The sequence below is a fragment of the Temnothorax nylanderi genome, unplaced genomic scaffold, assembly GCF_030848795.1.
Source record: "Temnothorax nylanderi isolate EJ_2023f unplaced genomic scaffold, tnyl_v1.0 TNYL_tig0005_pilon, whole genome shotgun sequence".
Classification (NCBI taxonomy): Eukaryota; Metazoa; Arthropoda; class Insecta; order Hymenoptera; family Formicidae; genus Temnothorax; species Temnothorax nylanderi.
The window spans coordinates 2,385,243-2,400,426 of record NW_027249067.1 but is presented as its reverse complement, the minus strand read 5'-3'; the positions used below and the strand labels follow the sequence as shown (position 1 = coordinate 2,400,426).

The 15,184-nt window shown below is 35.8% G+C and overlaps 1 protein-coding gene across 4 annotated transcripts in view; it reads right to left on the bottom strand.

Moving 5' to 3' along the window:
* Pgant2 (polypeptide N-acetylgalactosaminyltransferase 2) overlaps window positions 1-13,723 on the bottom strand; it is a 187,086-nt gene extending 173,363 nt beyond the window's left edge. For 2 of the 4 annotated variants that reach the window (XM_071713111.1, XM_071713119.1), the window contains exon 1: window positions 13,422-13,723. In XM_071713111.1, the coding sequence (XP_071569212.1) occupies window positions 13,422-13,511 (90 nt within the window). In that variant the 5' untranslated portion in view covers window positions 13,512-13,723. Of the gene's footprint in view, window positions 1-918; window positions 1,334-13,421 lie in introns of those variants that run through there. The other 2 variants (XM_071713145.1, XM_071713134.1) reach the window with 1 other exon arrangement.
* Window positions 13,724-15,184: the final 1,461 nt, after the last annotated feature.

Sequence of the window (15,184 nt, the reverse complement as noted above, 5' to 3'; positions counted from 1 at the left end):
GGGCAATCCTCCGCCTAACCCCCGTGTCGCGTACATTATACGTACGTTCCAGGATCCCAGAACTCAGTTCTGCAACGATACCGATTCCTGACAAGCAGGCATATGCATGCAATTTCAACTCGAATGCATCTCAGTGAGCATACAGATTATGGCAGCCAGGAATTTTCATATTTCATTGCACATGTAAGATGTATTTTTTGGAAACTAAATCTGCCACGGTTCCTATTATTATCCTCCTCAATAAGCACGAACATAACGTAGTAAAGCGCTACTATATTTCGTAATTTAGAATAATAAATAGAAAAAAGGTAAAAGTGCGCGATAATATGACTGAGTAGTATTATTAAGCGTTTGCATTATGTTTCGCCAAAATTTCAATATGTACAATTATAATAATATACATTGATATTAATAATGTGTGAAATCGAATCATTTTCCTGTAAAAATAACACTTCTGCTCCTAGCAAGTGATATAGCTCCGCGTTGAAAATCCGAAATTGTAATCCAATATTTAAAAATAGTAATAGTTTTGTATAATAAAAAAAAACCTCTATTTCGTTATTTATTTTAATAGTTACAACAATTCCGCCCATTATTTATAACTGGACGCAGTATACTGTGGTGTTTTCAAAAGAATTAATATAAAATATATACAGATTGGAAAAATAATGTAATTTGCAAAAGAATAACAAAGTTATGTTAATTGATGTTATGCAATTAAATATTAAATATTTTCACATATACATATAATTATATATCATTTATAGAATATTAAAATATTTCATAAATTAATATAATTATATTTCGTAAGTTCTTATAAACGAGGTTTTCTTCCGCCACTAAAGCTCTGTATGTGGATATCTCGACTCTCCAACGTTCACGATTTTGCATAAAATCGTACAATTTCCGGTTACTTACCCTGCAGGTCGTGTGTTTTCGCGATGGAGCGCTGCCGCCGTGGAAAAAGGATCACGCGGGCGGATGGACGAATTCACGTATATACGCATTCTGCATCGCTTTATAGAACGGCGTGGAAACCTGCTGGAACTATAGCAGCTTGATGCGAGAGAGGGAACGATGCGCTCGTACGGACTGGTGCATGCATATGCAGATTTGCGGCGCTTCGAGGACCGCCTTGTTACCGCCGACCGACCGACAGACCGGACCGGTGCAAAGGCCGTAGGAGAATCCCGCATGCCGGTTATAGACATTAACTAAATATTTGCGCGGGTCACAGGCAGAGAACCGGTGCGCGAGAACGTCTGGGATTAACCTCAGGCGATGGTACGTTAACGCGATGAGAGAGGAAGGAGATTGCCTGTGCGCGCGAGATGTACAGAGAACGAGATGGACGGCAAGGGAACCTAGGAACCTACTGAGAGGATGGCAAGCCGACCGGAAAAGCAGAGACTCGATTCGAAATTCAAGGATGAAATGCTAATCGCGTGCGATTGCGCGACTGCGGCAATCTAGGCTGCAATTACTGTAAAAAGGGAAACAGAGATATGCGACAGCTATTTTATAATTCTCTTTTAAAAGATTATTCAACCTTTTAATGGCGGCATGTATACTCTATATTTCATTAATATATTCTGTAAAGATAGAATTAAAAACCCTAATACGTATAAAATAATTTTCAGAAGTGTCACAATTGATTTTATATGTATTTTTATAAATTAATATTTATTAATCTATTCTAGCTAATCCATTTTAAGATATTGGATCTATAAGATATTTTAACTATTCATAGCATTTTTATATTTCTTTCTTTTATAATTTTTTAAATATATTATGATATAAAGTTATAAAAATATAAAGAATAGATCTCAAACAATTTTTTGATATTTTGTGTACTTCCGACATTAATTGCAATGCACTCTTTATTACGACGCGAAGAATAACATTAAAAAAGTACGATCGTGGAAAACTACAATCTGTATGATACGACACCTTGCAAATTAACGAACGTATCTCGGACGGCGGAGAAAATTCGAAAATCGAGTGGTCAATTTCACGCGCCACTTCCGACGATTCACGTATCATCCCACTTTCCATCTGAAAATGTTGGGCAAATTATATTCTCTCAAACCGGCGCGGAAGTCAAAGTACGATGCGAAATATTCCGATTCAAGCATCATTAAAATTATTGTCCATGAATATCATGAGACGTTAATGTACAATTCCCATCCATTATCGCTCAATGGGAATTCCTACTTTAACTGATTAAATCGGGCGAAATAACTTTCGATAAATAACCATCGCTCGACACGTTTATGGAACGTCAGTCGTAGAAGTCAATTAATTATGCGAGTTAATAAATTAATTGTTCATTGGAAATAGTCGCGATCACGTCTCGTATGATAATGCGAAAATACATGGAAAGACACGCGCCACTTCTTGTCTGCTCAATCTCACTGTGCGTAATGATACGCGGCGACCTTGTGTTCACACAACGCTGCGCGATAATTTGCAGAAAAGAAAACATTGTATACAGCCTAGTCCGTAAGTCCGCGAAATATTTAACGTATCATAAGATAATTTTATACCAAATAATCTGTATCTTGCTTTTCAAAAACCAATAAATTTTAATAAACAGTCGCGTCTCCTGTATAATATCGCATAATCTTTCACCACTTGTATCCGGCGATTCGCGTATTCCTCCATGCTCTCAATTTGAAAATGATAGACATTTCGGTCGAAAAATCAAAACGCAAGAAAGCTTGAAGTGCGTCTGCATTGCGAACCTAAATATCATTAAGCAAATTATCGCTGGTAAATGTCCGATCCAAATCAATAGTTTTTAATTCGTGCCGTTCTTATTCTTATCTCAAATGTATAAAACCGCGTGGAACATTAACAAATAATAATAATAATGTAATTTCTATTTTCTGAACAAAGCAAAGATAAACTTTGTTCTTTCAATTTAGTTATGATATATCAGATTTAATCATTCTTTCGGGATAAAGCGATTAATAAATCATTCAAATTTTCATTAAAAGAGGAATTAATTTACATGTATAACAGTTAAACTTTGTCATTAGCAATTAACTCAATATCAGCTAATTGCAATAATATATATGTAATACTTACTCATGTGAAATTAATCGAGTAATGAGTCCTTTAGGCTGTAAAAATCAATAGCAAATGACAGATCGATACATATTACAGCGCAATTATTAAACGATATTCGAGAATAAACTTTACGCGATATCATTGATATCAATTTCGATCATTTATTTTCAAATTAAATGATAAAATATATACGCATTACTAAAATATTGTGATGCGCAGTATTCCATATAATTCATGTTTATATCATTTAAATATGTGCAAAAATCGATAATCTTAATCTTTTTATATCTCTAGTACTTTCTAATTCTATAGATAATTTTATCTATGATAATTTATGAACGATATATATATATATACAGTATACACAAATGACTGAAGTAATGATCAAATCAATAGATCAACCTCTATAATAATACGCCATATTGATAACTCTATCAAATAACTCGGTCATTAAAGTATCATCGAACACTGGTTATATTAACGGCAATCTTGTTATCTATCGTTGACGCGGGCGTGACAGTTCAATCGAACAGCTACTAAACATGGAAGCAAATTTAAACCGACCAGGTGCTATCGTTTGGTCATTGGCTAAATATAATCATATAAATGACAGTAGATTTAGAATCGAAGTGATGTTCGAGTAATATACTCGAGCTATTAATCATATGACGCTGTACTTGTTCACTATAAATGTGACGAAAATGTGATTGTATATGATAATCGCGAATATCGTTATAATCTCTAATTAAGAAATTAAGAAATTAGATAAATAATAATGAAAGATACATTTTCCGCTTTTCATTAAAACAATATGAAATCTGTCGTCCGCATTTTTAACGGAGTAATTCCGGAAAAGCCTCTCTTTTCCTCTTTTGGATTGGAACAGAACGTTATATACGGATAAGGTTTAAAAAATTCCCAGAAAATCCCGGGATTTCACGATTTCATCCGCCACGGCTCGTTTTATTATTATCATTTTTTTGTCACTTTTGACAACCAACCATAGATATCATTCCACCGGAATATCTGGCATGCCCGATATCGTGACGGTATGCGAATGGCGCGGATGCACGTGCGTGTCGTAAGACACACGTGCACACATACCAGCGACGGTGTCGACCACCGCTCGCGCGAGAATCGGGTCACCGGAATGGCACTCACTTCAAACCGGTCCTCAAGAGCAAATCACCCCTATTTTACGGACAACCACACGCACGCGACCGAGGCGACCGTTGTTGTGCCCCACGGAGCGAGGATTTACAATTATTATCGACCGTACGATTTTACGTAGCCGGTCGAACGAGTTCATGGCCTAAATGTTCATTACCGAATATCACACGAGCAGCTGCGTTCTCCTTTCTTACTCTTTTAAGAGAGTTTTAATTTATTACAAAGAATCATGCATAATCTGTATACACTCGCAGGAAATTCAGAAACTATTCAAATATTTCTGATCAAAAGATTAAAATCAGATTTTTTGGTGAAAATATATTCATCTTAAACTTCATTGTCCCCTGGATAACGTTTATAATGTGTCGAGTATTGGAAATCACCGAGTGATGTCAATACCCGTATTATATTCAATCGCGTCTGTATAATATAAGACTATCATTTCATTTCGCCAATGTGTTTTGCTCATTGCAAACTCCGATATCTGTACGTATATACGTGAAAATGACGTACAGTTCGCCGCGTGTGCTTTGTTGATAATCGCTCTGGTTATATGTTTAACCAGAATGCGGTACGCATTGCTATTTATTATGATGAATAGTACAATGCGTAACACAACTTCCTTCATCAATATTTCTCATGTGATTCTTCTCCTAATTTTTTGCTGTTTCTACGATTAATGATTAAAAATGTCATTTTTATTTATACAAATTACTATTACTATTAAATCAATTTAACATATTTTCTACGAGAATATTTAAAAATCTTATTTGGATTTAAATGCATCTCGATAGAAATTAATCAATTTCTAAATGGCTAAAAATTAATTCAACAATTTGAAGAATTTAATTATAAATGTGCTGACTAAAAATGTTGCGCAATAATTTTCAACATTTTAATAAAATTATTTACTTATATATGAAAAATTATTATCGATTAAATTATATGAACCTATTAATAAAAAGATGAAACAATCTACTTGTTCTCGATATTAAATAAGTGGAGCAAAACACAAGTATAATCTGCTCATTTCCAATATTGGCTATATTGGAAGCCAATTATTGAATATCAATTTGTTGCATAATAAATAATATGGCTAAAAAACCAGACTATTACTCGATGTCTCGAATAAATAGCATGAATAAATACCAATTAACTGAAATCTATACAAAACGCCGATAAAACCGATAAATGAGCTCGCCTGATTAGCTGCGGTAAAATTTGTCAATTACTGTTTAATCTGACATGCAACGTGCTTCCATATATATTTCATAGCTGGATAATATGAATCTATCATGCAACATAATACAATAAAGAAGCTTAACTTACTATATTTAAAGAAACAATAGAATTCAAACATTCGTGTAATAAAATTTCGAATCTAAAAATTCTATAACAATATTCTTTTCATTTCAGCAAACATTTTAACGGAGATAAGAATATAATGTAATTGTAAACTGATGAGACTAATTTTAATTTAACCTTTTCATCCTTCTGCACATTTCAGGTTAGATATTAGATAGATCAGATATAATTCGCCAAAACGTAACGTTGATGCATGATTATATGAATCAAATTACTCGTATGCTCTACATTTACTCGTCGTGATAATTAATGTCTCTTGTCGAGACGGTAATGTAATATGGCGGATGTAGCATGCAACGCGAACAAAGCGTGAGAACGTGTGCGAGTATATCTTCTCGACTTACAAGCTACGAAGAAAAGCGACAGTAATGTCATTAGTTATGCAATTTGTTTGTCAGCGTGAGTATCTCTCATTTATGTACCATGTTTTCTTAATAAAAGCGAATGTAACGGTCTTTTTATAATATAGTGTCTTCTTTTCGATAGAAATTTTCAGAGACGCGCGACCAATAATACTGAAATTATATAGCTCAGAAATTATATAGCTGAAGAAACGATGAATGTTTCATTATACTTTTATTCTTTTCGCGAAGTAAAATAAAAGGACCTATTTACATGTGTGTGCAACATAATCGAGGAGAGAAAAAAGGACCATCGTTATGACCTTCGTGACGAACTTGTTCGAAAATGCACCATTTCGTTCAAGTAGCGCAATGCGTTTCATCGAAGCGTCGATGATTCGATCGCTCCTTTATGCCACGCCTTAGATATAAAGCGATATCAACTATAGAACCAACCTGCAACCTGCTAGAAGCTCTTTCTTTAGTGCGTCAATTTCATTTCGAGCGAGAACAAAATTGAAACTTGAAATATGCGTTAAATTGAAATAGATGCATTTTTCTTAAATAGTTTAACTATATTTTTTTAAATATATTGCGATATATAAAATGTAGTATAACTAAAATTCATAAACAATTTATTCATAAACGTTAGAATAAAATAAAAAAGTTGATAGAAAATCGATATGCCTGAAGAGCTATGCGTCGGAAAAGTACGTAGGATGCACGACCGGTCCAACTCGTTCTGTATCAGACAATCAACAAGCATCGAGTCGTAATTTGGCCCGAAACACAGCTGCGTTCGCGGAATAGAGCACAGTTTCGCGACAATGTGTAAAACGGACGTTTCGGAATGACACTCTCACTTGAGTGCAACGTTCGCCATACGAGCAGCTACGCGTGACACTAGAAACAACGATGATTTAATCAACTCCGCTACGAAAGCAGCACTCGGCTTCGATTGCGGCTGCCGTGCTTAACGACCGAATCGTTTCCTGCAGGTTAACGCGATTAGTCCGCCCCATTAGCGCGTTCGCGTTTAAGCGCCACGTCGCGTCGGCGTGGATTACGAGACGAGTCAGGTCCAGTCACCGAAAACAGTCTTGAATACGTCCTTCCTAAAAGACATTCGATTTTAAAATTTCGGCTGAAAAATCGGTTCCCGGCCAAGAGGAGGTGACAGCCGTGAAGCGATTTCGCCTAACAAATTTCCCTACCCTGTGCGATAAGCGCGCGGAGACACAGATTCCCCCGATTTTCGTGGTAAATGGCGGTGGCAAAATTTATAGCGTTCTATAATAGTCCCTTTAAGCGATATTTCGACGATTCCGCGGTATCGCGCTGGTATTCGGCGAATGGGAAGTCTTGTTATTTACGCGATAGTATATTTAGCTGTTTTAATTTGATTTCAACAATATCGCTTATTTTAAAAAAAGATCGGCAAACCTGTAAATGAAAGCTGATGATATGTCGGTACGTCCTGTAAAATAACGGTACTCGGAAAGATCGCTTTCGCTACGGATTGAATGCCCGATTCGTTTCATTGCAGGGTGATTAGCAGCGGTTAACGGATATCAGAGTCGAAAGCATCACGTTTTGCGGACAAGCACAAGCGGTCTCCGTTATTCAGAAAATGTAAATGCTCGCGGTGACGTAAAGCCATGTTGTAAAGTGAAACTGATAGTAACATCGGCCGCTCGTTGGCGAATGTCTCCCAAACTTCTTAACATGCTGTACGCGATCGTGTAATGCCATGCGAAGTAAATCACGATTTCACTGATGCCGCACTGGTGCGGCATCACGTACGTTGCACTTGCCTAAACGCGTCCGTTAGATTGCAGACTACGGTCAATGCGTAAATGTATGCCACGTAATATCGTATTGATACACGACTCCAATGATAACGCTTAGCGGAAAGGTCAACAAGTTCACCAAACATCGAGGTTTGCCGCTTGAATACATGATCGAATTTGCTTTTCGATTTAATTTAAACGTTAATTGCTGCTATAATTATTTAATTGTATGTTAGAAGAGGTAAACAATCTCATTTGCTTATTTTCTATCTAAATTGACATTATTAATTAATAAAAATGCAGATATAAAACTCCTGGTTTTAGGAAAGGTATCTCCAATAATCTTGTCTTTTACATATATATATTATAAAGATCATCCTTCTGAATAACCTCCAGTTACCAAAATGCAATATATAGTTTCATTCTTTTACTTGAGATAGCCATCAAGAAATACGATAATATAAAAAATTTCCCAACATTGCGCGATAAAATTTGTAAATAAAGAGTATAGTATAATTTTCAATCTAGAATATTTGTAACATTATGATATTTATGTGTGTAGGTGTGTACATATACAATATACACTTTTTATCGTAAATTTGCAATTAAATAAATTATTCTAAAAAAAAGCAATTAAATATAAATAAAATTGCAAAAATTAGAACAAATTCAATTCATATTAGCAAATAGGAATTCTCAAAATTTAACGAATTATAAATTTTTTCCTATCTAAAAGTTATCATGTAAGAAATGCGTTTTTCGTAACAGTCGCAATTGTGCTGAAGCCGCGGAGAAGAACAATAGAGAAAAATCATTTCATCAAAAAGGAACAATTAAACTAACTGGCAATTCTGGAATAGTATTATTCAGTGAACAATAATATTGTTTAATGAGTGATAGTATTGTTCAACGAGACGCTCCGAGATAGAAGGAAACGGAGCAATTCTCAGGAAAAACAGAAAATCCGAATAAAACTTACAATGCCTCGATCGATCTTCCGCGTGGCCTTTTAACAACAAACAGCCCTAGGAAAACAGCTCTGCACCATTCGTTCATATTATCTGCGTTATTCGCATTTTATCCTTCTTACTGCTTTCCGCATCTAAGATAAATGGATATAGCTATGCTAAAATCTGTGTGACCAACCAGAAACCCGAATAACCTTACATTGTTTGTTTGACGAAAAGTAAACACGTAATATTATTTCTTTTCAAAATCGATTCACTTTTATTATACATATTGAAAGCGAATGAATAAAAAGGTGAATAATTGTATGTAGCTCGGTCTCGGATTTATTCACCTATCACACATTTATTTCATATAAACTGAAAATACCTATGTTGCAAGTCGCAACATTCACGAAACAGAATGGCTTGATGTTTACGATTAAATGCATTTACCTCGACGCGTATCACATCACGAGTAGCTTGGACATTATGCCAGCTGCCGCACTGCGTGCATGCTTGTATGCGGTATGGCTGTCTTCACGTGTCATGAATGAAACAACCGCGCGCGCTCTTGTAATTACTTCATTTTTCGCGTAGTCGATTAAATTCTATGGTCAAGTAATTTTATATTTTAAAAATATAAAAAGATAAATTTATTGTCGCATTTGCCTTTTGCGTTTCTAAACTTTATAATTTCGGAGATACGCCGGAGGGGGTTTGTCAAGTTAACTTTTCTTAGGTATCCGAAAGATAGGTATCCGAAAGTTCGCTATCTAGGAAAGCTGGCTGCTAGACCGCACGTGACGCCCGAGACAATGACGATAAATAAGCGCTCGTGAGATTTTATGGTTTATTTAGTGCTTGCGGGAGTCGAGCACAGCGGGACATATCGAAGGCCGCACATGTAGGCGTTCAAGTCCATTCAGTCAATGACGAACGTGTACGTCAATCGCTGAACCGTGTCCCAGTCACAGGATAAATGGTTGTGCATGTTAATATGATTTTGTCACGAACAGGCATCGCGACTGCGAAAGGGATCTCGATTCTCGGGGTGATCGACCGCGGTCTTGGCCGATGTACAAGTAGAATACCACAGTCCAGAAGTAGCCGAACCTCTGATAACGCTTGCCAAATTTTACTCAGCGTATTTTGGCACCCAAAATAATCCTCTTAATAAAATTAATAAATAGAGATTCTCAACTATTCGTGTAACAGATGTTTGCATACGTCTTATTATCATTCTGACAGTTATTTACGACAAGACTTTTTAGTCTTTTCCCGATTTTACGGGCGATATTATGCGAGATGTACGAAGCGATTACATTGGCTTTATAAGCTCCTCTAGAATTCTAGAAGAGCTTATAAAGTCAATAATGTAATCGCTTCGTATACATGTTCGTGAAATTTAGAAGGACGCAAGTCTGGAGAGACAACGTGTTCTCTTATGGATTAAGTAATTTAGAGCAACTTCTCATAATTACGTAACTCGCTGGTGCAAATTGAGGCATAACTTCGCATACTTAATTGTAGCTCTAATCTATTCTAATCTAATCTAAGTCGCTCTCGCACCATTTCGAGTTGTGGACGGGAGAACGGCTTGTAAATTAGCGCGTATAAATTTCATTATATGAGCGACACAATATTAATTATTCGCGCGATGGTTCCAGTTGACAAATTGCGACTCGAATTTTGTATCTGTGCAACAACGATTTATTCTCTAATCGAAATACATATCTAACATATATATCTGATATCGCGTAAAGCAGAGACATTTATGTGTATATGCGTGTTAACGTTGCGATACGAAAAGTATATTTCGCGCTATTATAATAAATGGTATACCATTTATTAACCCACATTATAATAACGATTTAAAGAAAATTACCTCGTTACGAACGATACTACATAGAATTAGCGTAGAATTTTAATCAGATATTTAATCAGCCTATAATTCATATAAAATACATATTGCTCTTTCTGCTGAAATTTAACGAGCGATAGATCGCGGTTGAAAATTCGCGATAGTCCGAGTTTGTCCGATGAAGTGTCCACGTTTTTACCAGTAGCACAACGTGTACAACTGCTCACACGCGATCACGCGAGAGTTAGCCAAACGAAACGGATACCGTGGCAGAGGCCGCCGCACTCCATCATTATTCACATTACATTAAACATTTATTATGTTTAACATTACAATTACCTCGAAGTTCGTTCGCTTCTCGGATTCGATGTAACATGTGAATGCATCACTTGATCACATCGCATACCAGAATCGGCTGCGCATTATATTAAATAAAATGACTCTAGATAGGTAGTTATTAAATCTTCCGCTTTGATACAATCTTTTTGCTCAAATTTGCTTATTCCTTATTCAGTTTGCATATTATAACTGTATATATATATCTAGTTCAGTTTATGAAAAAATCAAGAAAAAAGCATAAAGATTATACTTAAACTATTAATCGTGATCTTTAAAATAATGATTGTAACTTTTTCATTAATAATAGCTAGATAATTAATAAGTGTTTGTATAAAGTATTAATTTATTTCTAATAAATTGTCATTTATAACAACTTTAAATAATTTCAGTTTTCTGTATAATGCATTATCTAAAATATTATTTTATTTATAAATATAATAATGTCACACAATCTCTCTAAGACCCGTAATTACGATCGTGTCAATTTTGCCGAACAATTCAGTTAAAACCCGTTTTGAAACTAATATAGCTTATTAAATAGATTTTGCGATCTTGCTTATATCTTATATACTTATCTCTTGTTATATCTCGTTTGCAATCGCGATTGAGACTCAGATACAGTGTGCGTGTTTCGTAATAACTTCATTCTTATTTATTGATAATTCAACTTTATATCACTCGAAAGAAAGTATTTAATAATGTAAAATCTATAAAAAAAACTATCTCATCGCGCATTATAATCTCAAAGTATTCCAAAACAGTCATATAGTACTTTAATCGGCGTCAGATTTCACGGGAGTATATTATCATATTGCATTTCACAATCAACTGAACAAATTCTCGGTTAATCTTTCATCAAGATGTGACTATCGGACTACTGTCTGTAGGTAAGTATCTCAAGATAAAGCTTCATTCTAAATACCTTAGAGCCACCGCACAAGACTCTCGTATGGTCACGTAGCGTAACTTAACGTGAGTCAACGCACAAGAAACGTATTGGTTACGGCCGTTACGGCGTTATACGTTTTTTGTACGTTGATCTACGTTACGTTACCATGCGAGAGCTTGTGTGCGGAGGCTCTTATCCAATATACTTAACAATGCAAGATTGAAAAAAGTATCAATAATATAATAATGACTACAAAAATGGAGCTAAAAGTCAAAGAGGGTAGAAAATTCAAATTGATTCATGGGTCGCGATGTAATGTATCGACAAATAAAAAGCATTCGAAGGGATGAACATCGAGGGATGAAAACAATCGATTTTTTTCTCCCTACGCTACAGACTCCGTGATATTATTCCACGCGTTCCGCGTGGAAGCTGATACCTACCGTAATGCGAGCATGCGGCCGACATATGTCGCTTGGGATTTAAAGTACAACGAAGCTTATTTTCATGTAAATAAGAACACATGTAGGAGCGTTGGGAGAATATTCTTTTAAAAAAAGAAACTCATTCAGTTAATAGTACGCGAAAGCGTAATGTATATAATAATGCATAATTAATGTTGAGTGCAGTCTGTTATTTTGAAAGAGATATCGCAATAATAAATTATTCACTTTTCTTTTCAAATATACACTGTTTCATGTTAAAAGTAAAACGATAAAGCTGAATAAGTGTTGCAAAAATCATTTCTGTTTACGAAGGTACGATGCAAAAACTGTAACAAGTTTATGTAACCGTGCTCGCTCAGCGCATGATACGTTTAAACACATGCTAAAAATCTGGGGGATGAAAATCCCAGAAGCGTAAATACAGAATGCTTTTAGAAATTACATGCAAGCCGCAAGAGAAATTTAGCGAAAATATACAACATACGTATGTTTTAACATCACGACGTATGCATAATTAACGTTTTATCTCGCAAATGAGCATATATTTTTTCGTCTCTTTACCAGATTCGATTAGAATATTACACAGATTTCAGATATGCCGAAAAGAGTCTATAAAATATACATGTATAGTTGAAAAATTGTATAAGGAAAATTTTAAATGGAACACATATTCGAAGGACAGATAATGGGAGCTTTCCAGCAAGCGACCCAAGTCGACACAAGTGTCGTTTTGTCTTCGTTCCTCATTGCCAACAAAGAAAGATAGAACGACGTTTGTGTCGACTTGCGTCGCTTGCTGGAAAGCTCCGATCTCTCTCCGCGTCGTTAAAAAAATTCAAATTCGGATATTACGTCACGTGACTCGTGACGTAGGTAATTGGGAAGCAGCGTTTTAGTATATCGCGCTACATGAAAAAATTTCGCGTTCTGATTGCGACGTTCTTACAGAAAACTGCTGTTCTCTGTTATACGTGCGTTTTAGGAGATAAAAATGTAAAGCAGCAGACACTTGGACGCGCAAAACGCAAGCGATCTGATCGCACTCTGAAGCGGCAAGCGCGGCGCGGCGCGGCGTTCGTGCACCGCTTCAGAGACGGACGGTTGTCGGTTACTCCGACGACTGACGACATATCGTTCGATCGTCATCGCCGAGCCGAAATTTCACGTAGCCGCGATCAGCTGACAGCGAGCGATATCTTACCTTGGTGTCCCTGGACGTGTGGTAATAGTAAACAAAGCCGAACATCCACGCGCATGACAGGAGCAAGGCGATCTTGACATTCCGCCGCATGACTGCTCCCCCGGCTCGCACTTATTTCGCGTCCCACGCTTCCCCGCCGCCCGGCCGATGCCCGATGGCGCGTCTTCTGGCCGCAGACCGCGAGACTCGTCCTCCTCTCTTTCAGGAAACGGAGCACGCACACCCGCGAACGAGAACGCGGTGCGAGGCCACGGGAACACCACTAATGCACACGTACCGGCAGCCGAAGCCATACTGCCGCGGCCGACCAAACGCCGCGAATATAATACTCGACGCCCTCGACGTCGACGGCGGGTTCTCGCTCGGCCGTCGCCATCTGTTAGTGGCGCGCCGAACTCGATTACGCCCACGTACTAAAAGGGCGCCAGATTTTGGAGTACATGATGGTCGAGTGAATTGGAAGAAACATAGAAATTAATTTCCGATCTTGTTCCAAGACCCGAATGTGTTTCTTTCTGGGTGTATTTCGAACCGAGTTAGCTCGGCTTATTTTTGTTTCTGGATATTGGCAGTTATTTAACTGAAAACTAAACCGAGAAGTGTTCCGAACTCGTCATAAAACCTGTAAATACTGTGTTATATCATTATATAGTGTTTGTAAAAGTGAAATAGAAGAAACGTCGAACATTCTACACTTAGAAATCAAAGACCGCAATAATTAAGTTACGCACATTTCTTAACAAAAGACAATTTTGCTTGTCAGCTGCAAGCTGCCGATGTTCGCAGGTTATGACAGGTTCGGAACACGTGGCTGTCAACAATGTCAACATTCAAAGACAAAAATAAGCCGAGTTAACTCGGTTCGGAATACACCCTTTTGATATCTCTTCAGACGAAAACAACCATGCTTTTAAACAAAAGAATAATTGTTAATATATAACGTTAAAACGTACGTAATTGGATAATTAAAAAAGTTTAAAGTCAATATCTAAATTTCAAAAAAGATAAAAATTAACTGTAGAAGTTTTTATTCGAGACATATATGTATATTAGATTAGTTTATAAATTTATGCGTATTTGTTATTTGTTAAGCAAGTATGCTAGAATAATTTTCTGATATAGTAGAAAAACAAGAATAAAAGAAAGAGAAAATTTAAATAAAAATTTTAATTTTATTCTATAAAGTCTAAATAAACGGCGCACTATTAATAATCTCTTAAATATTATTGAATCTCTTAAAAGATAAATTAATTATAAATATCGTGAAATAAAAAATTATTTTATTAGTATATTATTCAGATAATAATATTTAATATGGAGACATGCATATTATTAAATTAATGATGTTAATTGTATTAATTAAAGCAATAGGTTGTATAAATGTATTTAAGCAATAAGTTTCTATTTCAGCTGTAATATAAAACCAAATGGAAACTTTATTAATACATCAGGAATATTTAGTAAAATTGTCTAATCAACATCTTTTGAGATATTACAATCTTTGAAACAATATATGAATGATTATGAACAACTTGAGTGATTAAAATACGCATGCTAAAAATTTAATAAAAAAGAATAAATCCTAATAAATTTAGACAAATACATACTGTTACTTGGTAAGCAATAAATAATTTTATATATCATAAATGTTCATTGAATGCCACAAATTTACTTTTTATATTGTATCTCTCTTTTCGGTATATGTAATTTATAACGGCTGTAAACCGATACTGGGTGGATTTCGATAAATCTCTCAAATACGC